Genomic DNA, 24949 nt, shown 5'->3' on the forward strand with positions numbered 1-24949 from the left:
TTGAATCCATTCTCTGGGGCAATCCTCACCTGTCTGGAATACTTTAGAGGATCACTAGTCTATGGAAAATATTTTGGATCCAGCCTAAAGCAATATCAGAGACGTTTTAGTCTTTGCCAGAATGGAATCTGGCCGAGCAAGTGCTGTGCTGGTGATGTCTCAGCATTCTGAGAGAGCATCATTAGCCAAAGGGTACGGCCAGTGACACGGCCACACACACGCATAGATGATAAAGCCCTTGTGCTGATTTGCTAGATTTGTGGAAGCGCTCTTCCTTTCATGTCAAAGACGTGGCCTGAGCACTTGAAACAAGCCTGAGTGTAAAATGACCCTCATTTGTCACTTTTGAATACCAGTGTGACATACTTCCCAGATGCTGAACAAAACACATGACAGAAAAGTCTTCTAGCCATTTTTGGTGTAATTTAGATGAAACTATATTTCTTTTAAAATTATTCTCTCTCACCTAAATCCTTTCAAAATAATATCATTACAATTTTTAAATCCTTAAAAGACTTTCCTTATTTTTTTTAAGTAGCAAATCTTTTGCTGGTGTCTGGACAGAAAAGGTCTTATACTTATTTAAGCAGATTTGTAGTGCTCTCTTATTATATTCCCCTTTTTCCTCTCCAAACCAGTTGAAAGTCCTTGAATTTTCTTCTTCTTTGTTATATTTTTTTATTACCAAAATACTTCAAAAGCTCACAAGTAGCAAAGCAAGTACAGGGCTTGGAAAAAAAGATAAAAAGTCCATGTGTTCATATTAGTCTGAGGGACCAGGAAACCTTGCAATAGAAATGGGAAACTTGAAGTATTAGGCAAATGAATCATTTACCCAAGATCAGAGGAAAAAGTGGAGAGCTACTTTCTTAGCTGATTTTGCCTAATTAGTGGAAATGTCCTTGTGCGACCTTCCTTCTCCCTGGAAGTTAGGTGAACATATTGCCTAGAGGGGAGGTCAGGAGGGAAGATACAAGTTAGCCAAGAACCATGGTTTCATTTCCTCCACCACTGTGGGGCGATCCCCGGGAGGGTCCTTTAAGAGTAATGTGGTTAAGGAGGAAGGTCCCTGTTATTGAGGAACCAGAGGATTTTAGAACAGGAACTCTGGGAGTGGGTGGAGTAACAATGGGCTGTGCCCATTTGGCCAAGGGCAGTTAGTGAGGAGGAAAAAGGTATTAGGCTGAGGAGTATGCTCACATTGGGGTGTCAGTGCTGCCCAGGTGCCAGGTAGGTGCTGTGCTTGGATAAACTGGGGAGAGGGAAATATCCTTATTACATCCTGCTTTATACTTAGATCTATATTATGAATGTGTAAACAAGCATTTTTCTGTAATGCTATTTCTCACACAGGATATCTCTGGTGAAGGGTCCTGTCAGTTTGCAATGTCAGACATCACAAATGTAGATTTCCTTCAAAGCACTTTCACAAAGATATTTGTTTTTGTAGATTTTTTTAAATGAAATGCCCCAACCTATGTAATTTGTCAATCAACGGTCAGTCAACATATATTTATTGAGCTCTTGCTACGTGCCAGGCACTGTGCTAAGTGCTGGAGGTAGCTAATGCTAGGAACCCTATTTGTCCATTAAGAAACCTGAGGCCTGAAGTTCAAGATCATGACCTCGAAAAGTCTGACCTTTCACAGGTCAGCCTACGAGTGGACCATGGATCTCCTGACCCCCAGATTAATAAACAGAGAATTACTCTGACTTATAACAAGTGGCTTGTCCTCTTCTGTGCCTTTTGTACCAGCCTCTGGAAGCCTGATAATTAGGTAGGATAGTCTCTCCCCATCAGAGGAAATCATTTTTGATGCACCAGACCAGAACTTTTTCACTGATAACACACTTGACTTTTTACTTTCCGACTTGGTTTTAGGTCTTGTGACCTCAGTGAGAGTGAGTGTGTGAAAGACCTTGAGAAGTATTTATATATAATATGTAATAATAATATATATAATACATACACAAATATTGCTATCATGTCCATTGACTGACTATTAATATAGTGCTTAGTTTTTGTTTCTCTGAAGGCTTCTGGATGAAAATGTCATTTTTAAATTTATGCCAATTTAGCCTAATTGTAAAGGAAAAAAAAGTGGTTAGTTAAAAAGTTAGTAAAAAAACCCCAAACATTCCCCATTCAATCTATCAACACGCATTTTAATGTTGAGCTGAAAAATCCTTTTAAAATTCAGTGCGGAGTTTAACAACATGTTGTCCCTTCCCACCTACCCCGCCCCCATCCCATATTTCATTAGTTTTACCTTCCGTTTGAACCACAGTCAACACTTTACGGAGTAACTGCCTAAAGTATGAGGCCTGGGTATTATTAACCCCATCTTAGAGTCTTATAGTTAGGCTCAAAAGTGACCTGCCCAGGATCACACAGCTAGTCAGTGGCAGGTAAGTGGTTCGTTCTTTCTCCAGGTGACCCTGCTGCCTCTGTCCATCTGCTTCTTGCTGACAGCATCTCTCTTCAAGTTTCCCAGGTCTCCTGTGTTCCTCGCAGGCTGAGGTACCACCGAAGAGATACAAATCAATATAGCTGCAGTACCTGCAGACCTCTTGGCAACGAAGAATTCTGAGTGATTTCATACATTTTAGCACAGAATCACTTGCCCCTCTCCTGACACTTGATATGGGAAGGTAGAGTGATGATGGCAGCAGTATGGATAGTATTCCAATTGCAAGGTCTGCCAGGTTCCCCTTTCATCCTATCATTCAGAAAAATGCCAGTCACACAATGACAAACAGAACAGTCCCTCCCCACAAGAAACGTTCATTCTTTTCTATTTGTTATGGCTCATAGCACTGTATATCTGGAGCTGAAAGGGACCTTGGCGGTCACATGAGGAAAGGGAGGTCCACATGTGAAGTGACTTGGCCAAGGTCACACGGGCAGTAAGTGTTGGATGTGGAATCTGGACCCAATCTTCTGATGCCAAATCAGTTGCTCAGTCCACTGCACCACCCTGTCTATGTGATGCAAAATGATTCGTATATAGGGGATAACTGTGGAATCTATGAGAAACCATTTAAGAATACTTTCCCAGTCCAGATAAATTGGTATCAGGTTAGTTATGTGAAATCCTCTCTGGTGTCAACCTCCATCAGAATTCTCAAGGTGTCCCGCCATGGGTTTAAAATATCTGTCTCCTCCTTCTCTTTAGCCACTCCTTCCTTCTTCTTCTTATTTTATTGATATTCTTTTTCTTTATATCACTGTCTCTTCCAAATGACCCCTTTCCTCCTCTAGCAGCCTCCCTTGTAACAAATTAAGTAGTTGGGTAAGACAAATCAGCATAATGGCTACGTCTGTCAGTGTCTCTTGTCAACTCCAGCTCTGCAGATAAACAGGAGGAATCAATGCTCCACCATTAAGTCCTCTGACGTCATGACTGGCCACTGGATTTGTCAGTTCGGGAATCAATTAGCACACTTTCCTTTACATCACTGAGATCATCATATACATCGTTCTGGTTCTGCTCACTTTGTTCAGCTTTAGTTCGTACGAGCCTTTTCAAATTTCTCCCACTTTTTCATGTGTATTTTTTTATGGTACAATAATATTCCATTATAATTATGGACCGCAATTTGTTCAGCTATATCCCAATTAACAGATAACCACTTTACAGGGTTGCTGTGAGGATCAACTGAGATGATATTTGTAAAGTGCTAAGTAGGCGTTTATTAATAAATGTTTATTTGCTGTGTTTTCCCATTTCTTTCCTACTACCAAAAGAAAAAAAATGCAGTTATACGGATGCTGGTATATGGGAATTTTTCTTCTGTGTATGATAGTCCTGGAATTGCTGTCTCAAAGGATGTATGCGGTTCGGGGGGCGGGGGGGGCAGTTTAATTTCAAATTGTTTCCCAGAACAATTGCACCAATTCATAGCTCTACTAACTAATAGCATTTATTGAAGCTGTTTTTTCTCACAGCTCCTCCAGCGTTTACCATTTTCATCTTTGCCATCTCTGCCAATTTGGTTGTAAAATATAACCTTGGTTATTTTAATTTACATTTCTGTCATCAGTGATTTAGCACCTGCTTTCATATGAGTGTTTCATAGCTTTCATTTCCTTCTAGCTCTGTTTTGTGATGTTTTGGACCCCCAACGTTTCAGAGAAGATTTTGATTGACATCATTGGAGTGGACTTTGCCTTTGCAGAACTCTGTGTTATTCCTTTGCGCATCTTCTCCTTCTTCCCAGTTCCAGGTAAAACTTCCCGATTCCTTTTCCCTTTGGCTTTCTTACTTTGGGTGTAAATAGTTTATCAAAACGACATTTTTACATAAAGATTTGATAGAGGGGGAAAAAGATATAAAAAGGCAGGAAACTACTAGTACTACTACTAATAAAGCCCTTTTAAGTACTTTGCATGTATTGTATCATTTGAGGTAAACACAGGCGGCAGTGTAAAAGACAACAGAGCCAATAAGGGGGGTCAAGGAGGATGATTGGCTTTACTGGCAGAGCCAGAGAAGAAATTTGAGGGCGTGACCTGGAATACCAGGAAGGAAAATAATGATAAAACAACTGGAAAATTGGGGCACTGAGATGCCAAGAAGATGGCAAAGAAGCTCTGGGTTGAGAAGTGCTCGAGTGATTAGAAAAATACAACATGCATTTTGTCATTAAGAACGGGGCAAAGCAGTTGAGATAGAATTTCCAAGTCGTGGCCACTTTTAGACTCAGTGACTTCTTAGACCTCAGCAACAAAGCATCTACACATGCCGCTGCTTTCGTCTTCTCGGACGTCAGCAGAAACTGTCCGATGAGCAGGTAAATGCAAATTAATGGAAGGACCAAACCTTTCTAGATCAGGGTCCAGTGAACAGAACGTTGAATTGTGAAGTAACCAGGAGTAGGGACTGGCTCTATTGGCATGAAATAAAACTTGTCCTAGCCTTGTTTGCTCAAATAGTTTTGTAAAGAAGGCCTAAGATCATTGTAGTCACTAGTCCCAGCTGTAATAATTAGGCATCTGTGTGTCTTCAATTTAGAAACACACTTCTTATCTAAAAACAGGAATTGTATTTTTCTGGGCCTTTGTTTTCTGTTCTCTAAAAGGGGTTGAACTGGATGGTCTTTAAGGTTTCTTGTAGCTGTAAAATTCTGTTTCCTTCCTCATGTTGTGGCTAATCAAACGAACAGGTGGTTCGTCACTTCCTTAACCAGACAAAACTATTTTTTACTGAAAAAGTAAAATGAACTATGAAAGTAAACTGGGCTCTCCAGTTGGAAGTTAACACACAGATCCACAGGAATACAGCTGATAAATTTTCTCTTTCCACAAACTATGCCCCAGAAATTAGATTTCCTCCCCCAACAGTGAGTACTTTTTCTCCAGTGTTTGTTTGCCTGATGCTGGCTCAGCAGAGGCTCAGGCCCATTGTCAGTTGTTTAACCATAGCTGGCTGCTACTTTTTAAAAGATGCAAGCATGCTGTGCTCTTTAAGTCCCTTCAAAATGCAACAATTTAAGGGAGGTTCCAGGTGGAACAAACAAATATTTTGGGCTTTCCTTAGTAAGAAAAATCAACTTGATCTTTCGTAAGCAAGAGTCCCTTGTGCAACACTCAGCATGTATTTTTTGAGTACCTTACTCATACCTGGGCAGTCTGTGAGAGATCTAAAAGAAGCATAAAACGTGATCCTTGGCCCTACTGGAGCTTAGGGTCTAATTAGGTCATTAAGATCAGCACACAGGAAATATACCCTACAAAGAAGCGTGTTATTTAGGACCAACCAAAACAAGTTCTGCACACAATGCATGTTACAGAACTTCAGAGAAAGGGGATATTGACGTGGAAGGAAATGGTCCAAGGGAGCTTCAGGCAGAGGAAGGACATGACCTGTGTGTCATGGGTATGGGGGTAGGACTGGACAGACTGACAGGAAGGAAGATGGAAGGACATTGGAACAGAGTGGAGACAAGATGAAGGAGTTATTGGTTTGGGTTGATAAAGTCTGCCAGTTTCGTAGGACAGTAAGGAGAACCGTGAATAGAACACAAGACCAGATAAGTAGGATACGCAGTCGAGAGGACGGGGTACTAAGCAAAGTATTTTATTAAGATTTTGTTTTGTTATTGCTGTTAATTACTGCAAGAAACTTAGGTCCCTATTAGGTCCCTGGCTACCAGCCAGGACCTTAAGGCCCCTTTGCCTCAGCGTAGAAGCCTTCATAAATAATCTATTAGGAAAGAAAGTAACTTGTAAGCATATTGCAATCTGAACTTGTCTGTGTATGGAGGACCTGAAAGTCCCTAGCAGAAGTGGGGGCAAAGAAGTTCTGAGAAAAGCAATCACTGATGTCATTCTCCACTCTCTCTGAGCAGTCACGGTCAGAGCACACTTGACTGGTTGGCTGATGACACTGAAGAAGACATTTGTACTGGCCCCCAGCTCCGTGCTGCGCATCATCGTCCTCATCACTAGTCTTGTTGTCCTGCCTTATATGGGGTAAGTAGCTTTTCCAGCTTCTATTCTGGAGGCCATCAGGGACATTGTCCTCATTTCCTTCAAAGGCGTGACATCTAGAGCTTAAGATCTGTGTTTTCACATACAAATCTCCAGTGTATCTGGATTTAGAATTAGAACAGGTTTGTTATTCTCTGCCTTTGAACCAGCAAAACTCTGATTAAAGGAGGTTTGTGGTCATTTCTGATCGGTGGGGATAACAATCACTAATCACCGAGCAGCAGAAAGAAGATTTGCACAGCTCTGCTCCCCAGTAGTGAAAAACTCCCCAGGTAGGGAATGCAAAGGCCCATCACAGGCTACTAGTTTTAGAATGTAAACTGTCATTAAAAAGGACTCTCTTCTCACTTTTCACTTAAACCCTAGATGTTTTAAATATTTGCTGTAGCATTTTTTTGTTCTGACTGTACTTTTTACGTGTGCCATGGCTTGGGGTTATATTTTTTTCAAGGATACATTTTTCTCTTGTTCTCAGGGTTCACGGAGCTACCCTGGGAGTAGGGTCACTCCTAGCTGGTTTCGTGGGAGAATCTACCATGGTTGCAGTAGCAGCTTGCTATGTCTATAGAAAACAGGTAAGATATCGATTAGTCTCAGCGAGCAGCTGTTCCATGAAGAGTCAATCAACCAACAAGCATTTATTGGGAACTTGGTGGGCCCTAAGATAGGTGCTGGGGATACAAAGGCAACAGGTAAATGCCATAGCTGATGCTGAACCAGGACTATTTGGTATGTTCCCAGGAGCTTTCCAAGCCCACCTCACACTCATCCCTGTGGAATAAGTATCATTAGAAAATCTTTGGGGAGAATTGTTACTGCTGTTTAAAATCATACCTCACACCCTCTACCTTCCAGCCAAAATGACGGTTTCTCATACATGAAATATCCTTTCATATCTCTATCTCCCTTGTGCCTTCTCCTTCCTCCCCTCTGCCCCTTGGAACCCCCGGCTCCCTTCAAGGCTCAGCTCAAGTACTTACTATCTTCCTCAAGAGGCCTTTTTTGCTTCCGGTGGTGGTGGCAGTGGCGATGGTGGTGGTAGTGGTGGTGGTGATGGTGGTGGTGGTCCGTCATTTTCAAAGAGGACCAATGACATCACAGGTGATGTCTCAACTTGCCCATGAGTAGCATTGAAGTGATACAGAGTTGTGCAGTCATCAGCCTCACTTTCTCTTCCTGAGTCATCAAAGTCCAGTAGCAGGACAAAAGTCAAGACAACTGGTGATGGCCCAGGATGCAGCAGGTGACTTAGGTGTCTCCAGTGCCTGCCCAGGTTCTGAGCACTCCACAATGTCTGCTTCAGCTGTGTTCATGGCCCTTGGAACAAATTGTTCTCATTTGCCCATTCCACCATTTTTAGTAGACAGGCCGAAAGGAAACTAGCATTTAAGTGCCTACTGTGTGCCATACACTATGCTAAGTGCTTTACTTGGTCCTTGATCCTCACAACAGTCCTGGGAAGTAGGGGCTATCATTATCCCCATTTTACAGTTGAGGAAATTGAGACAAATAGAGGTTAAGTGACTCGCCCAAGGTCACACAGCTAATAAGTATCTGAGGACACATTTGAACTCAGGTCTTCCTGACTCTGGGCCCACTACAACCAATGTGCCACCTACTACCCCCACCAAAAAAATTTTTTATTATCGGCCTTGTATTTACCTACCTATGAACATGCATCCCACAAGTTAAATACAAACTCCGTATGTGTATCCTCAGTACCCAGCACAATTCCTGGCACAAAGCATGTACTTAATAAATGCTTATGAGTGACTGCTTGATTCATCAATCTGTTTGACTTCCTTACCACAAAACCAAATTCACTTACCACATTTGGAAAGAATTTCCAAAGCCATAATGTCATTTGATGTTTAGGTCTTAATAACAGAAAAATGGTTCTCTCCCTAAAACAAAACAAGTAGGACCAGAAATTTTGGAAAGAATGCGTTATAACTTAACCTCTTTGTTTTTTTAGCAGAGACATTCTAAAAGGATTTCTGCAGTATTTTCTACTCTTACCACAACAGACTGAAATCCCAGAATCTGAATAACAGAATATAAATTCCCTGAGGATGGAATTGATTTTTCATTTTGTCTTTGGATCCCTCGCTTGTTTAATAGTGCTTTGCCCTCCAATACATGCTTAATAAATGCTTATTGGATTAGACTGAGGGAATCCTGAAGAAATAATTATTTTTTATACCTTCAGGGATTCTTCCATTCACCTCTTGAACTAGAGAACTTTGCCTTTAAAGAATGTCAAAGTAAAGTGTGTGTGTGTGTGTGTATGTATAGTAAAATGTTTGCCATCCTTCAAAGTGAAGCAAAATGACCACTTTCTGACTTTTTCCCAACAACTGCCTGTTTTCCTGAACCTCCTGCCCCACTTGTCTTTACATAGATTTTGTCACTTAGTAATGCCCTGCAACAGATTGGACTCTACTTACTTGATGATTATATATTTAACCTAACAAAACTGTAATATTCTTAAGAAGAGGAGCCATGTCTGCCTTATAGTTCTCATTGCATGTAGCACAGTGTTAAGCATACAGTCAATAAGTATTTCATGTGTTAACTGAATTTTTGGCCAAAATGATATGCATACCCTCCATATCAAGATTTTTGTGTAGCATATTCTTTCTTATTAACGGTCAATGTTCCAGGGTCAACAAGTGGACCTTTTGATTCTGTCTGTAGCCTTGTATTTATGAATTCTTCTTTGATCTAGAAAAAGAAGACCGAAAACGAGTCAGCCACAGAGGGTGAAGACTCTGCCATGACTGACATGCCTCCAACAGAAGAAATTACAGACATCGTAGAAATGAGAGAAGAGAATGAATAAAGACATGAGATGATGTGACTGATCATCACACCACAGACAGTTGGAATAATACTTCACCATCTTTTCTTCTTTCATCTTGGTTTTTTTTTTGTTTGTGTGTATTTTTTTTTAATGAAAGAGGCCTTGATTTAAAAGGTTTCAGATAAATTCTCTAGCATACTGGGTATGCTCACATTGATGTGGGACCTAAAGAGAGGTCTTTTCTTTTTCCTTTTTTTAAAATGGAATTAGTTTTCCTGCACCATTAAAAAAACTAAGAGACACGGCTGCATCGTGGTAGAAGTTGTCTCGATTGTTGAAGCCTTTGCTTCCATTGGACAATCTGCATTTGTCAACCAAAGTACTGCTGTGTGTCTCTGTGCCATTGGCTATGTGGCCACCCGTGCCCTCTGGCCACAAACTCGACTCCAGTTTTTTTTTTCTTCCTCTTTTTTTTTTTTTTAGGATCACAAGGTTGAAAATACAGTATCTAAGAGTTTTCTTTTACTTGCTTGACAATAACTTGGCTGTACAAACAGATATAACCCTTGTGGCCTAATAGATTCCTCTTACCCGTGGAGTTATAAACTGTCTACTATTAAAATACAGAGGGTTAAGAGGCTAACTTCAGGAAGAGTCAAAGTCTATTCAAAGGAAGAGAATTATGAATGGGCTTCATTGAAATATGGAAATAATTTTTTATGGTTGGAGACATCATGGGGGTAGCAAAAGTGAATCATAATTCAACAATTGTATCTCATTTTACACAGGAGGTTTGGGGAGGGTTGTGTTTTGTTTTGTCTCTTTAATATCCTAGTATATATGTCAATGGTTTTTAGTCCTCATATCACCAAATTTCGTCTTTTGCATGCTGTTACCTGCTTTTCATTCTTCTATCCTGAAGGTGGCGCTGCAGGTAGTTGAATGGAGCATTCTAACTGGTTTTGGTTTCAAGAGAAAAGAAAGCTTTATCTAAGTCATAATCTAGCAATCTTGTGCTAGATTGGTGTATTAATAACTTTTTAGGCATAGTTTATTGTATCATTCTGCCATTCTTATAACTTTGTGGTACATATAACTCATGGAATGCACTAGGATATAGCCCTTTCATGCCATACAATAAAAAAGAAGACACTTTATAAAATTACTAAAAATCACTATGTGATCTTCCCTGAAATTAGGCATTTGGAATCAATTTAGTAAAGTATATTTTTCTAAGTTTCAAAAAAATTTTTTTCTTTTTTGAATTTTGGACATATTTAGTTTACTAAATTCTTGGCTTAGTCAAAACACTTGAAAACTGACAAAACCTAAATAAAATATTATTTTAAATATATATATACTGTATAGGTTATGTAATTTATTTTAAGCTACAATACATTTCCTATTTTTGCATTTTCAACAAGATGTCTTTAATACAATATGTTGGTTGCCTGTGTGCAAATATAATTAGTTAAAACATATTGTATCAGTGAACATTGTGTCTTACTTGCAGTAGTTGTACTTGGTTCCCTACTTGTACAAATGCAATAAGATTGAGTAAATTTCAGGAGAGATATTTTTCAGTATGGGTGAATGGGGTCTAATTGGTCAGCCTAAGCAGAAAACATTGGCAACAAAATGGTAATACTAGATGGGCAAGGAATAAAAGCCCTCTGGATTTTTTATTTTGTTTTCGATGTTGTACTCAGACTATTCCTCATAATAAAGTAAGCTGAATAAAGTCAACCTTGTACAGGAACAGTGTTGACATTTAAATTTCTGATACACGATATCCCTTGGGCATGCCTACATTGTATAGAGGCCTATGTACTTCCTAGAGGCCTGACCTGTTGTCATTTTTTTCTTCTTCCACATAGTGAGATGTACAGCTTTATGACAACAGTAAGGGTGGAATTAAGAAGTGGAGGATGGGAGAGGGAGGTGAGTGGGGACAGAGATCTTTTATTTTTGTTTTAGGTACATGGCTAGAAGTTTAAGTGGCAATATGTTTTATTACTTGTGAGTGTTTGATGCTTGTGGAATTAGAGCTAGGTCTTTTTTTTATTATTATTAAAAAAGCAAATTTGTCCCTGAAAATCAGGTACTTAAAGTTTCATTATCTTGAGTTGTGCAAAGCTGTTGAATTGTTAAAGTTGAACTCCAGGAAGCCTCCTTCAAATTTACCATTCTTGTTGAAGTAACAAGGGATACGAAAGAGAAGCAATGTCAGCGAATCCAGACTGGGAGAAATGGTTCCGGCGCTTTCTCAGAATGCCACAAATCCTTCCCCAGGGATGCATCTTGAAGAAGACCTCCTTCCTGTATGGCAGTCAAAGGAATGGATGTAACACAGAGACCTGAGTTCAAAGTTGAAGTCTGTGACAGATCTCTTCTTCTATTGTGAACAAAGACATTTCAGAAAGAAAAAGAATATGAAAAGTGAGGGATGGGGATCAAGTAGGACTAGGGATAGGCAACGTAGACAGCAACCAGGCACACTTTCATTTTTTTATAAAATGCCCTTTTTGTGTCAGAAAATCTTGCTCTCTGTGAAATACAGGTATTTATCTTGTGTTAAATCAAGCCACATGTCCCCTCCCCCACCAAAAAAAAATGTTCTTAAGCCTCTGGTGGAGAAGTAGCCCATGTAATTTTTCAGTTCTTGTTTAGGGCACCAATGCCTTGTCTCATTTGTAGGTGCAACATGTTTGCACAGTCTTCCTCCCAAATTGTTGAAAGAGTTGACGCCACTCCTTTGGTTCTGCTTACCACAGAAATGTTGTCAGCGGTCATACTTAATGTGGAAGTCAAAAAGCTGAGAGAGAGATTGAGCAGATCATCTCCCTAGCGAAATGAGAGCAAGAACCATGAAGACTGATAGACTTGGCCAACTCTTTCCCTATTGACTCATTTGTTGTAGGCTCACTTCAACATTTAAAAAAACCAAAACTGAACAACATTTTCATTTGAAAACTTAAACACAGCATCTCTGACAGATGATAATCCTGAGATGGAGAATTTTCCTATTTCACATTTCTTTTCTGGCTACTGGAGGAGGAAGTTATTTTCAATTCAGTTGCCTTCAGTGCTTTTTTATTAAGCTGATAAAAGGAAATAATCCTGCTTGAAGGAGTAACTTGTGTCTCCTGGCACACAAATCTTGCTATAGAAAGGAAATGGACCTCTATTAAGATGTGGACATGCCAGCCAAATATCTCAGGGACTGTTGAGAAATTTGTTTATTAGCAGGAAACCCGTGACTTCTTAAGAGTTTATAAACTTGGGGATGCAAAGTAACTTCTTTGCTTTGCTATGGATCATTTTCCTAGCACTCCTCTTTGTTTTCTGGGCTTGAATATGAGGTAATAGAATGTACAGACATAATAAAATGGTATAGGTTAGTTCATTTTTTCAAAATTTAATCCAACACCTTATTATTATGCTATGCATTGAAATGTCATTGTAGATCAGTAGTTTTCTATGAGAAGTACCTGGGCACCATGGCTAGAGGGCCAGCATTGAAGACAGGAGAACCTGTGTATGATACATGCTGGCTGTGTGTCCACAGACAAGTCACTTAACAGAGCCCACACACAGGTCAAAGACAGTTACAAATGAGCTGCTGATCGGCATTAAGGGAGAATTTTCACACTTGGAGTTCCCCAAATGGATGAAGTCACAGGTCTGGACCAAAAAAAAATTCTCATTTGTATAGAAAGCATATCATTTATTTACATTATCACACCAGATCTTCCAAAGGGATTTGTGAAGTGGTAACTTAGGCATCATCCTCATTTGATGAGGAAGCTGAATTTCGGCAGAGTTAAGTGGCTTGTCTGAAGTCATACAACAAGTTAGAAGTGAAGATAGGACCTAGACCTGGTAGGTAGTGTTCTTTTCACTCAAAAGCTGAGCACCACTGGGGCTTTGGCTATAAACTCTTCTGCATTGAAAACAGGAGCTGTGGCCTTGCATTGGCCTTCTGACTCACACTTTGGCTTCCACAGTAGTTTGCCTGTAAACAGCAATGAGAGGTAATATCAGTTCGCACTTATTGTGAATTCCTAAAATACTGGGGAAGGAAATCGCTTGTTTTATGATTACTTTTCCAAACTTTTTTCTTTTTATTTCTTCTTTTCTCTAAACTGAAGACTGCTCTCGGTTTCTAATTTAGTAGGCTTTTCTGCTGAGGGGAAGGTGAAATTTGCATGTCCATTGATTGTCTGAAAATATGTTCATTTAAAAAATCTAAATAGCTCTCTGGATCAGTCTTTTTTTCCTTACCATTAAACTAAAGTAGTGGGATGAGAATATATTTAAAAAAACAAAAGGGCAAACTATATTTATATAATTGTAATTAAAGAATATTCATTTTAGAAGTATTTGTATTATATTTTAAAACCTTTCCATTTTAAAGAACATTAAGCCAGTACCTGGGTTAAACTTTTTTGATTAATATGAAAGCTAGCCATGGGATCTGGAACCTTCACCTGGGGGTGAGCTGGTCTCTGAGCTTGGAGTGGGATGCAGCTTATCATAGGATCATAGATTTCTATAAGCCAGAAGAGGAAATGGGTCTTGCCACGGCCTGTGGTTTCAAAGGCTAGCATGGGTGTATGTGTCTCTTGTCTGTGTATATGTGTCTGTGTGTTTATCCACACTGGTACACCTTTCTTGAGGAGTATAATCATGGCTTTAAAAGACATACAAACTCTTAGGTATGGTAATACCTGCAATGCACTTTCAGCTAGCTTCCTAAAAACTGAAAATAACGACTACATTCAGAAGTCAGTAATTTTCACCGTTGCCCTCTTTCACACATACACAAACACACATGCAGCAATCACATTAGAAGCATTTGGCTCTAGACCCTCCCTTTTAAAGGCATGCTTCTCGTAAACGTGTTAACGAGGTTTTTTCTGTGTGTGGTTATTTTGAATCTCTATTTCTGTAATTTGAAGCAGCAAAAATTTCATGTGACAGATCAGATGATCTAACAACTTAAAAAGCAAGATGTATAGCAAATCTGGAGAAAATAGTTCTTTAAAAATATAGTCATTCCTTATTCCCTGACTTTTTCTTCCAAGGGGGAAACAAAACAAAGGTTTACAAATTATTAGAAACATCCAAAATGTAAGTGAGATGTTCATTATATGTTTTCAATACTAGCTTGTAAAATAGCAAGGGCATAAAAAATTAGAGTTAAGCATTTGATTGAAAAGGATACAGAGGGAATGATATGACCTTATTTTTCAAGTTAGGTTCATTTTTCTTCTCTTAGGGAAGACCAGGCAAGCTGGGCCTGTTCTGCTGCTATATTCTTTCTCTAAGAACTTCTCTAACCAAAGGAAGAACTCTTGGATCAGTTTAAAAAAAAAACAAATAAATAAACCTCTCTTTCCTAAGCCCCAGTGGTTCTGGGGAAACTATAGCCAGTAACTTCAATAATAATTTTCTTTTTATATTTTTTTCTGCATCATTTACAATCAACCAGGCTCTACAAAGACCACATATATGCATTTTTCAAAAATGCTTTCAGCATTAGGTAGAGTCAACAAGTTTGTTTAAATATGATCCCTGGTTTAAGCTTAGGTGATGTAGTTAAAAGTGCACTTTGCTAAAATGAGACTTGACCTCAGCCAGTGGTAGTATGTGTATTTCAAGGAAAACTAGAAACAGTCTTCTATTTGAATAAAAAGTGGTTTCTTAATTTTTTTTTCCTCAAGAGAACCACTGCTTTCACAAGTGAATCCACTGTTTACTCTTGCACTTCATGGAAAATTATTTGGAAAGAAGAATTTTTTTCTTATGAAAATTTTAGAGACAGAGGCTCCCTAACTGTGGTTCTGGGGGCTGATAACAGTGCCTTGGGGAACAGAAAATGGAAACCATTTCTATGGGAGGGCCAACTCCTGGAGCCTAAGAGTTCATGTAGAGGATAGGAAATTTTATTATGAGCTGGTCACTGAAAGCAATGTTGGAGCCTCAGTGGTGTACAGATGTCAATAACTGCACATCCTATAAAGTAAGTCATGTGACCTTCAAAAATGGCCTGCACATAAAGGAGAAATAACAAGCTCTCTACTGGTATATATATATATATATTTATATATATGTATATACACATATATATATTGTTGTGGGGCTGTACGTGAATGTTACTGGGTTTTCTTAACCACCATCTAATATAAATGAGACTAATGTCTAAAAGTAGTAAGAATGAAGAGTTGGATATAAAAAAGCTAGAATGGAATAAATCCATGAAGACAGGAGAAGGTTTTTCTATGTACTGGGTGTCAGTTTCTTCCAAATGATGAAACAATTATTTTTAAGAAAAATTTCCAAAGACTCAAGCGCCCACAGCTAGAGGGTTTGAGTCCCCACAGGATTTGGAATATGCACAAGGATATTACAATTGGGGAGCGAAGGGGAGGAAGAGTATGGAAAATGGGAATTTTACCTCGTTCATTTTATATCTGACATTACAGGAGATTCAGTTGTGCTGTGTGTTTAAAAAAATTTTTTTAAGGTACATTGGGCGTCAATGTGTATGTGTACTTTAGCTGTCAGTTTATATACTTGTTTCATATCAAAACTGGGTTTAATATAAACCATTGAAATCACTCACATTAAAATATTTGTGCAGCCTTTGATTTAAAAAAAATGACTGCAGAGGTCAGTATAAAGTATGTATTGCATTAATGAGTGCTGTTTATGTATTTAATATCAAGAGATGTAAGTTTTTGCATTGTTAAGAAATTTATCTATGCTTTTTTTCCTTTTTTGGATTTGTGCTCAGATATTGTCAAGTAGCTTTCATAATCTGATTTACTTTAAGTAAAGCTCAACAAGTTTGCATATGACTGAAATTGTTTTCAGTTTCTTCATTCTGATATTCTGTCCACTTATCTACTACCTCATGAATAGCAATTACTGGGTACTTGGTTATACGATCAAAGTTAAGCATAACCACAGTTTCTCCTTCTCCAACTTCAGAGTACAGTAAAATCTCATTTCCTTCCATTGATAACCTCCTTCCAAACTTTCAAAATATACTTTCGCCTGTAAAGTTCTTTGTATAGCATAATTTTTTTTCAATTCAAGTCCATTTCATCTAGGTCTATCTCCTGTGGAAATGACTTTATTTCCTATATTCTTAATAATCTACATGAACTCTGGGGATACAAACAGAATTAAAATCTTCCAACACAGTAGCTCCTCAGTGGCAGATTTTTCGGGAAACACGGAGGAGAGAGTAAAGTAAAATGGGGATCAGAACATACAATCTGGGTGAGCAGAGGGAGTGCCCACACAGACAAAACTGGAATTTTGGAGATCATCCACTTAACTTTTGAGATTTTTACACGATTCATGATTTTATAATATTCTGGTCTGTTGCCTGTTTTTTTGTAAGTCCCGTGAACATTTCCGTCACTTGCTAATTTTTTTTAAATTCTGAGATTCACCAGATTGCCAAAAGTGACCAAGAAACAAAAAAGGTTAACCATTGCCTCTAAGATTAGAGATGTCAGACAATGAAATGACATGGGCAGTGTGGCAAGTGTCTCCATCGCTGGAAAGCTTGCATGTTGCAACACCTCAGTAGGATGTAAGATCCTTGAGGTCAGGGACTATTTTCCATCGTCGCTCTTTTTTATTCCCTAGATTGGTGCCTTTTGCTAAGCAGTGCTTAAAGTTTATTGGATTGGCCACCTGGGATATAATTAGTTACAACGATATTCCTATTAGAAAAGTAGAGAAAGGAGAAGTAATTTCTCCTGTCAAATAAGGTGGGGGAAGCTCATGAGGATTCAATAACTTCTATAAAGTAGATGCCATCATGAACACCTTTTAAAAAATAACACGAGCTCCTGAGTGGGCAGGAAAACATACAAAGTCACTTTTTAAAAGCAGTCCAAACACATATTGTTCTCTAAGAATCTTCTTGGATTGTTCTCTGAGAATCTAATGGTTTTGTCTATAAAGTATGCTGGACCTGAAACTCAAACAATTCAGTTCAAGATTTTTGTGGTTCAGTCATGCCCAACTCTTTGTGACCCCTTTTGGGGTTTTCTTGGCAAAGATGCTGGAGTGGTTTGCCATTTCCTTCTCCAGCTCATTTTACAGAAGAACTGAGGCAAACAGGCTTAAGTGACTTGCCCAGGGTCACACAGCTAGTAAGTTTATGAGGCCAGATTTGAACTCAGGAAGATGAGTCTTCCTGACTCCAGGCCCTGCATTCTATCCAGTGTGCCACCTAGGTACCCCAATCCAAGATAAAACCTACTTTTTAAAGTGTATTTAAAAAAACTCTCAGCTTTTGGGCTATACAAAAATAGGCATAGTTTGCTGATCCCGCTCTGGACACTAATTTATCAAAGTGCTTCCTAAAATATGGTGCCCATACCTGAACACAATACACCAGGGCAGAGAAGACCACTACCATCTTCTCTCCCTAGACACATTTTCCTCTTAAGTACATATTCACAGGGTGTTTTGGCTCTCATATCACACTGCTGTTTTCTATGAAGTCTTTAGTTCACTGATACCCCTGATCTTTTTCTGATAAACTGCAATCTAGCCACACTTTCTCTGTCTTGTACTTATGGAGCTGATTTTAGCTCAAATGTGAGGCTTTAATAAGAAGAAATTTAATGCCAATAAATGCAAATTCAACCCAGGTCTTAGTTCAAGGTGGAGAATTCCCTGAAGACGGTGAGTTTTTCCAGATCGTTCTGTTTGTAAGTGACAATGACATTGTGCTGATTATATCAAGACCCAGAACACTGCAGAGACTCCTAAATAAGATCCACATGCACTCAAAGGTGTTCGGGCCCCACTATCCACAAATAAAAGGGGATGACAAATTTCCACTTAATGACCCCCAGTTGGAGTATCAGACTTTTAAAAAAAATCAGTTCAGCTGAATGAACCAACATATCACTCACAGCTGACTGTATGTGCAATATCTCATACCCATAGTCCCCCACATCTTGGAACACAGAGATATATTTTCTCAATGCTTCTCCAGGTCAGTATAATTACATAGCATTCAGGATTGTTTTTATTCTTCTGTCCATTTATGTTATGACACTCACTGTGCATATTGTTTTCCTGGTTCTGCTATTTCACTCTGCAGAATGGAATAAAAAGAACCATGAAAACACCACACAAACATACACAAATTTTCCTTTGTTTCTCTGAATTCTTCATATTTGTCACTTCTTATGGCGCATAAAATTCCATTACATTTGGGTACCACAATTTATTCACCCACTGTCCAATCAACATGCATCTACTTTGTCCTTAGTTCTATTTGATATATATGGGATCCTTCTCCCTTTGACCTCCTTGAGGCATATACCTATCAGTAAGATCTCTGCATCAAAAAGCATAGACAGTCACTTCTTTTAGCCCAATTTCAAACTGCTTTTCAGAATATTTATTTTGTCTTTTTTTAATTAAAAATATTGTGTTAGTAAGCCAAAGTCTGTCTTCTCACCCTCCACCCCAGCCTTCTTTTTCCCAAATTGAGAACACAAGAAAAACAAAACATTGTTTTTGCATTGTATATACTGCAAACATGTTTAGTCAATTAGAACAAATTTCCACATTGACCAGGTTGAAAAAAGATTTTTTTTCCTCATTCTTCATTCTGAATCCTTCAACTCTATCATGAGGTGGGGAACATGTCTTGTCACTGGTCCTCCAGAATTGTGGTTGGTCATTATGCTGATAAAATATCAGTATGCTGATAAGAGATCAGTATTCCATCCCATTTATGTACAATAGCTTGTCCATCCATTCCCCAATAGATGGACATCCCCTCAGATTACCATTCTTTGCCACTTCAAAGAACTATAAATATTTTCTGCATTTTTAAAGTTTATTTTGCTTAGAACTAATCCTTCCCTTAATCTACCCTCTTTCAAATTCCCCTTCCCCATTCTCCCCTTTCCATCCTATTTCCTTGTTCAATGAAATATATTTCCGTGCCCGACTCTGTATGTACTCTTCCTTCTTTTGACAAGTTCAGATGAGAGAGAGGTTTAACTGTCAGTTGTTCCTCCATACCTCTCTCTCCTTGTTTGTATAGATATCTATTTGCACACCCTGATTATATGAGATAATTTCTCTTAACTTTCCTTTCCCTTCCCCTTACCCCATTGTAATCTTCTCCCCTCTCCATTTTTTTCTTAAGATTGCTATGACTTACACTTTGATCCAGTAATACCACTTCTAGATCTGTATCCCAAAGAAGTCATTAAAAAGGGAAAAGGACCTACATGTACAAAAATATTTATACCAGCTCTTTTTGTGGTAGCAAAGAATTGGAAATTGAGAGGATGCCCATCAGCTGGGGAATGGCTGAACAAGTTGTGGTACATGAATGCTATAAGAAATGACAAGGAAGAAGATTGCAGAAAAACCTGGAAGACTTTTATAAACTAATGCTAAGTGAAGTGAGCAGAACCAGAACATTGTACACAATAGCAGCAACATTGTACAACAATCAACATTGATAGACTTAGCCCTTCTCGGGAATACAATGATCCAAGACAATTCTAAAGGAAAATGATATCCACATCCAGAGAAAGAACCAATCAAGTCTGAATGCAGTTAAAGCATCCTATTTTCATCACTTTCTTTATCTTTTTCATTTTTTCCTTTTGTTCTGCTTCTTCTTTCACAGTATGGCTAATGCAGAAATATGTTTTACATGATTACACATATATAACCTATATCAAATTGCTTATCTTTTTAGGAAAGGGGGAGGAGAAAATTTGGAACTCAATTTTTTTAAATGAATGTAAAAACTGTCTTTACATGTAATTGGAAAAAATAATATACTATTAAAAAAAAGGATGGCTATGACTTATCAGAACCACTCCTAGGACTTGTCTAATTGGACTCTTTCTTTAACCTCTGATGATAAGGTTCCAAGACGACACACATGTCATCTTCCTATATGAATACCTAAGCAGTTTGTTCTTGTTTAGTCCTTTATCATTGTTTATTTATGCTTACCTTTTGATGGTTTCTCTTGACTCCTGTATTTTAACTTCAAAGTTTCTTGACAGCTTTGGTCTTTTCATCAGGAATGCTTGCAAGTCTTTTATTTCATCAAAAATCCATTTTTCCCAATGACATTATACTCAGTTTTGCTGAGTAAGTTATTCTTGAATGTAAGCTCATATCCTTTGCCTTCTGGAGTATTCTATTCCAAGTTTTCCATTCCTTTATAGTGACTGCTAAATCATATGTGATCCTGACTTGGGCTCTTCACTTGTATTCTTTCTTTCTGGCTGCTTGTTTTGGTCATGGCATAGTTCAATGATTCTTAAATTTTTTTCTCCTCAGTCTGTTTTCCAGGTCAGTTATTTTTGCTATGAGATACCTTACCTTTTCTCCTATTTTTCCAGACTTTTGACTTTGTTTTAATATTTCTTGTTGCCTCACAGAGTTTTTGGCTTCTATTTGGTCTACTCTAATTTTCAGATAGTTTGTTACTTAGACAAAGTTTTGTACTTCTTGCACCAAGCTGCTAATTATCTCTCCAATTATTTCTTGTTCTCATTTCTTTTCCAATTGTTTCCTCAAGTGCTCTCGTTTCATTTATGAAAACATTTCAACACTTTTTAAAAGCTCTTCATTTCTTCCCAGAATTCTAATTCAATTTTTGCCCATACTGTTTTTCTCTGAAGGTTTGCGTGTAGATTTTTTTTGGAGTCATTTTCCTCTTCTGAGTTTGTCTTGAGCTTCCCTGCCACCATATTAGCTTTTTATGGTGGGATTCTTTTCTGTCTTGCTCATTCTCCATAGCCTACTTCCTGACTTCAGACTTGATATTAAGGCTAGGTTCTGCTGCACTTCTGGAGGAAAGGTCTGGTCTGGTGCCATTTTTGCTTTCTCGAGTATTGTGTTATTCCAGGATCTCAGGGACAGATTAGGGACTGCAAACTTTAGGTGCTCCCAGAGTGGTCTGATCTATAGCAAAGCCGGATTGCTGGTCCCTGGATGAGCCTGCAAGTTCCTTCCCTGGCTTGAGTCTGAGAAGGAGTAGACTGCTGTGGACTTGGTCCCTATCAGCCAGCTAGAAAGTTCTTTTGGCTCAGACTGGCAGAATTGTAGGTCCCTCTTTGGTCTGGGAGCCCTGCCCTGGTTATTCCTCTGCAGACTAGGCTAGATGCTGGGAATGAGACCCTGCTTTGTGCCTGGGGTCTGGGCCATATCCTTGCTGCTACTACTACTGGCTTTTGAACTTCCTCCTTTCTTGGCATGCCACCCAAGACCTCCCTTCTCAGTAATGCCATTCCATGCATAGGTCCCCTTATCCATCTTCCCTGGGTCTATAGCTTGAAACTGGCTAGTTGCCACCTGTTCCTATTGGTGCCCCTGCAAGGGTATGGTGGAGCCTGAGTATGGGTTTGGTACCTCCTCTTGCCCTCATACACAGTCTCTCTATAGGCAATGGAGTGCTTTGGGTAGCATGCTCCTGACCCAATCCAGTCCCCAGTGACCACAGAACTACATTTCTCTTGCTATGCTGAGCTGAGCTATACAAATGACATGCTGTGACCTTTTCTGGATTTCCATGTCAGGATTTGGTTGGGTACATTTTCTAGATCTGTTCAGAGGGATTTTATGGAGAGCTCTGCCATACTGGCTCCTACCACTCTGACATCTTGGCTCTATCTCCCTTTTCAGAATCTTTAAAACTGATTCATAGCTCTATCAAAAATGGTCCTTCCTGTCTTCCCACCTTGACTAGTTCCATTTTGGTCATCTTGGTCAATTTTTTTGATATTCACATGTCTCTTTCTACCATCTACTTAACCAGCTAGTCACATCCCAAATCTTTTGTTTTCTCCTGCGGCCTCTGCCTTCAATCAACAACAGAGATGAAAATACCACCTGCACTCTTGTGGTCTTCGATTTCTAACCCAAGATTTTGTAATCTTAGGCAATACTTTCTAGGTTCCTTCTGACAGTTTCATCTATAACATTATGAATTGCCAGAATTGCCAGAAGTGGGCAGAAGTCATATGGTTTTGATAGGTCTTGGGAAGATCTCTGTCAGTTACTGGATCTGTGCCTCAGGAAGATAGCAGACTTCTCTTTCGTCCTTACCAGGTTGACAAATAGCTGCTTCAGTATTCCTCAGCACAGGAATGTCCAAAAACAAACAAAAATCCTCTCTCATCCCTCTGACCCTACCTGGATAATCTCTTGACTAAGACCACATGTTTTAGTCACATTTTCAGTCTTTCAAGGATGACCAGCTGCTTCTTCTCTAGAGGGTCTACTCCTTCTTTAACTGGAAAAGCTTTATACTAGTCCATTAGTTCCAAATCCTTTTTTCCTCCTTTTCACTACTAATTCTTCTACCTTCTGACTTCTTGAATCAAGATATCCCTGTCTCCCCAGATGCTTTTTTTTCTTTGTTTTCATACTAAAGCCCTGTTTCTATTTTTTTCCTTTTCTTTTTGACAATTCTCTATTCTTCATTTCCTTTTTTTTCTTTTTTTTATTTTTCTTTTTTTTTATTTTTAGTTCACAACACATGGTTCTACATAATTTTGAGTTCCAGATTTTCTCCCCTCCCTCCCCCCTCCCTCCCCAAGACAGCATGGAATCTCATATAACTACCACATATAACTTCACATTAAATTAATTTATACACTAGTCAAGTTGTGGAGAAGAATTATGACCAATGGAATGAATCATGAGAAAGAAGAAACAGAACCATAAAAAAAAACCCAAAAACAGAAACAAAAGAGAAGAAAAAAAGGCGAGCATGAAGTGTGCCTCAGTCTGCATTCAAACTTCATAGTTCTTTCTCTGGATGTAGATAGCATTCTCCATCGTGAATCCTTTGGAGTTGTCCTTACACCTTGTGTTGCTGAGAAGAGAGAAGTCTGTCAGGGTTAGTCCTCACATAATCCATATATCTGTGGTTGTGTACAATGTTCTCCTGGCTCTGCTCCGCTTACTCAGCATTATGTCGTGTAGGTTTTTCCAGGTTGTTATGAAGTCCGAATCATCCCCATTTCTTATGGCACAATAGTATTCCCTTACCTTCATATACCACAGCTTGTTCAGCTATTCCCCAATTGATGGGCATCCCTTTGATTTCCAATTCTTGGCTACCACAAAAAGAGCCGCTATAAATATTTTTGTACATGTGGGTGCCTTTCCCTCTTGTGTGATTTCTTTGGGATACAACCCTAGAAGTGGTATTTCTGGGTCAAAGGGTATGAACATTCTTGTGGCCCTTTAGGCATAGCTCCAAATTACTCTTCAAAATGGCTGGATCATCTCACAATTCCACCAGCAATGTAACAATTTTCCAATTTTCCCACATCCTCTCCAGCATTTATCATCCTCCTGTTTTGTTATTTTAGCCAATCTGACAGGACAGATGTGGTATCTAAGAGTTGTTTTGATTTGCATTTCTCTAATCAGTAGTGATCCAGAGCATTTTTTCATATGCCTATAGATAGCTTTAATTTCTTCCTCTGAAAACTGCCTGTTCATATCCTTTGACCATTTCTCAATTGGGGAATGGTTTGTATTCCTATATATTTGGCTCAGTTCCCTGTATATTTTAGAAATGAGGCCTTTATCAGAGATACTAGTTGCAAAGATTTTCTCCCAATTTTCTGCTTCCCTCCTAATTTTTGTTGCATTGGCTTTTCTTGTACAAAAATATTTCAATTTAACATAATCAAAATTATCCATTTTGGATTTTGTAATGCTCTCTCTTTTTGGGTCATGAATTTTTTTCTTTTCCATAAATCTGATAAGTAAACTATTCCTTGCTCTCCCAAATTACTTATAGTATCAGCCTTACTCCTAAATCATGAACCCATTTTGACTTTATTTTGGTATATGGTGTAAGATATTGGTCTATGCCCAGTTTCTGCCCTACCATTTTCCAATTTTCCCAACAGTTTTTGTGAAATAGTGAATTATTAGTCCAGAAACTAGCCTCTTTGGGTTTATCAAAGGGTAGGTTGCTATAGTTGTTGACTTCTCCATCTTGTATTCCTATCCTATTCCACTGATCCACACCTCTGTTTCTTAGCCAATACCAGGTAGTTTTGATGACTGCTGCTCTGTAGTACAGTTTAATATCTGGTATGGCTAGGCCACCTTCTCTAGCATTTCTTTTCATTAACACCCTAGATATTCTAGACCTCTTGTTTTTCCAGATGAATTTTGTTATTATTTTGTCCAGCTCAGTAAAATAATTTTTTGGTAGTTCGATTGGTATGGCACTGAATAGATAATTTAGGTAAAATTGTCATTTTATTATATTAGCTTGGCCTAACCATGAGCAACTGATATTTTTCCATTTATTTAGATCTGACTTTATTCGCGTGAAAAGTGTTTCATAGTTATGTTCATATAGGCCCTGGGTTTGTCTTGGCAAGTAGACTCCCAAATATTTTATAGTGTCTACAGTAACTTTGAATGGAATTTCTCTTTCTATCTCTTGCTGTTGGGCTTTGTCAGTAATGTATAGGAATGCTGAGGATTTATGTGGGTTTATTTTATATCCTGCAACTTTGCTAAAGTTGTTTATTATTTCAAGTAGTTTTTTACTTGATTCTCTAGGATTCTCTAAATAAATCATCATATCATCTGCA

At 38.6% G+C, this 24949-nt stretch overlaps 1 protein-coding gene across 1 annotated transcript in view; it reads left to right on the plus strand.

Moving 5' to 3' along the window:
* Window positions 1-16160, plus strand: part of ANKH (ANKH inorganic pyrophosphate transport regulator) — a 161779-nt gene extending 145619 nt beyond the window's left edge. The window contains exons 10-13 of the mRNA XM_036750670.1: window positions 4098-4227; window positions 6352-6475; window positions 6969-7068; window positions 9222-16160. Coding sequence (XP_036606565.1) covers window positions 4098-4227; window positions 6352-6475; window positions 6969-7068; window positions 9222-9335 — 468 coding nt within the window. The 3' untranslated portion in view covers window positions 9336-16160. The remainder of the gene's footprint in view (window positions 1-4097; window positions 4228-6351; window positions 6476-6968; window positions 7069-9221) is intronic.
* Window positions 16161-24949: the final 8789 nt, after the last annotated feature.

Source organism: Trichosurus vulpecula, chromosome 1 (genome assembly GCF_011100635.1).
Source record: "Trichosurus vulpecula isolate mTriVul1 chromosome 1, mTriVul1.pri, whole genome shotgun sequence".
In the NCBI taxonomy this organism is placed as follows: Eukaryota; Metazoa; Chordata; class Mammalia; order Diprotodontia; family Phalangeridae; genus Trichosurus; species Trichosurus vulpecula.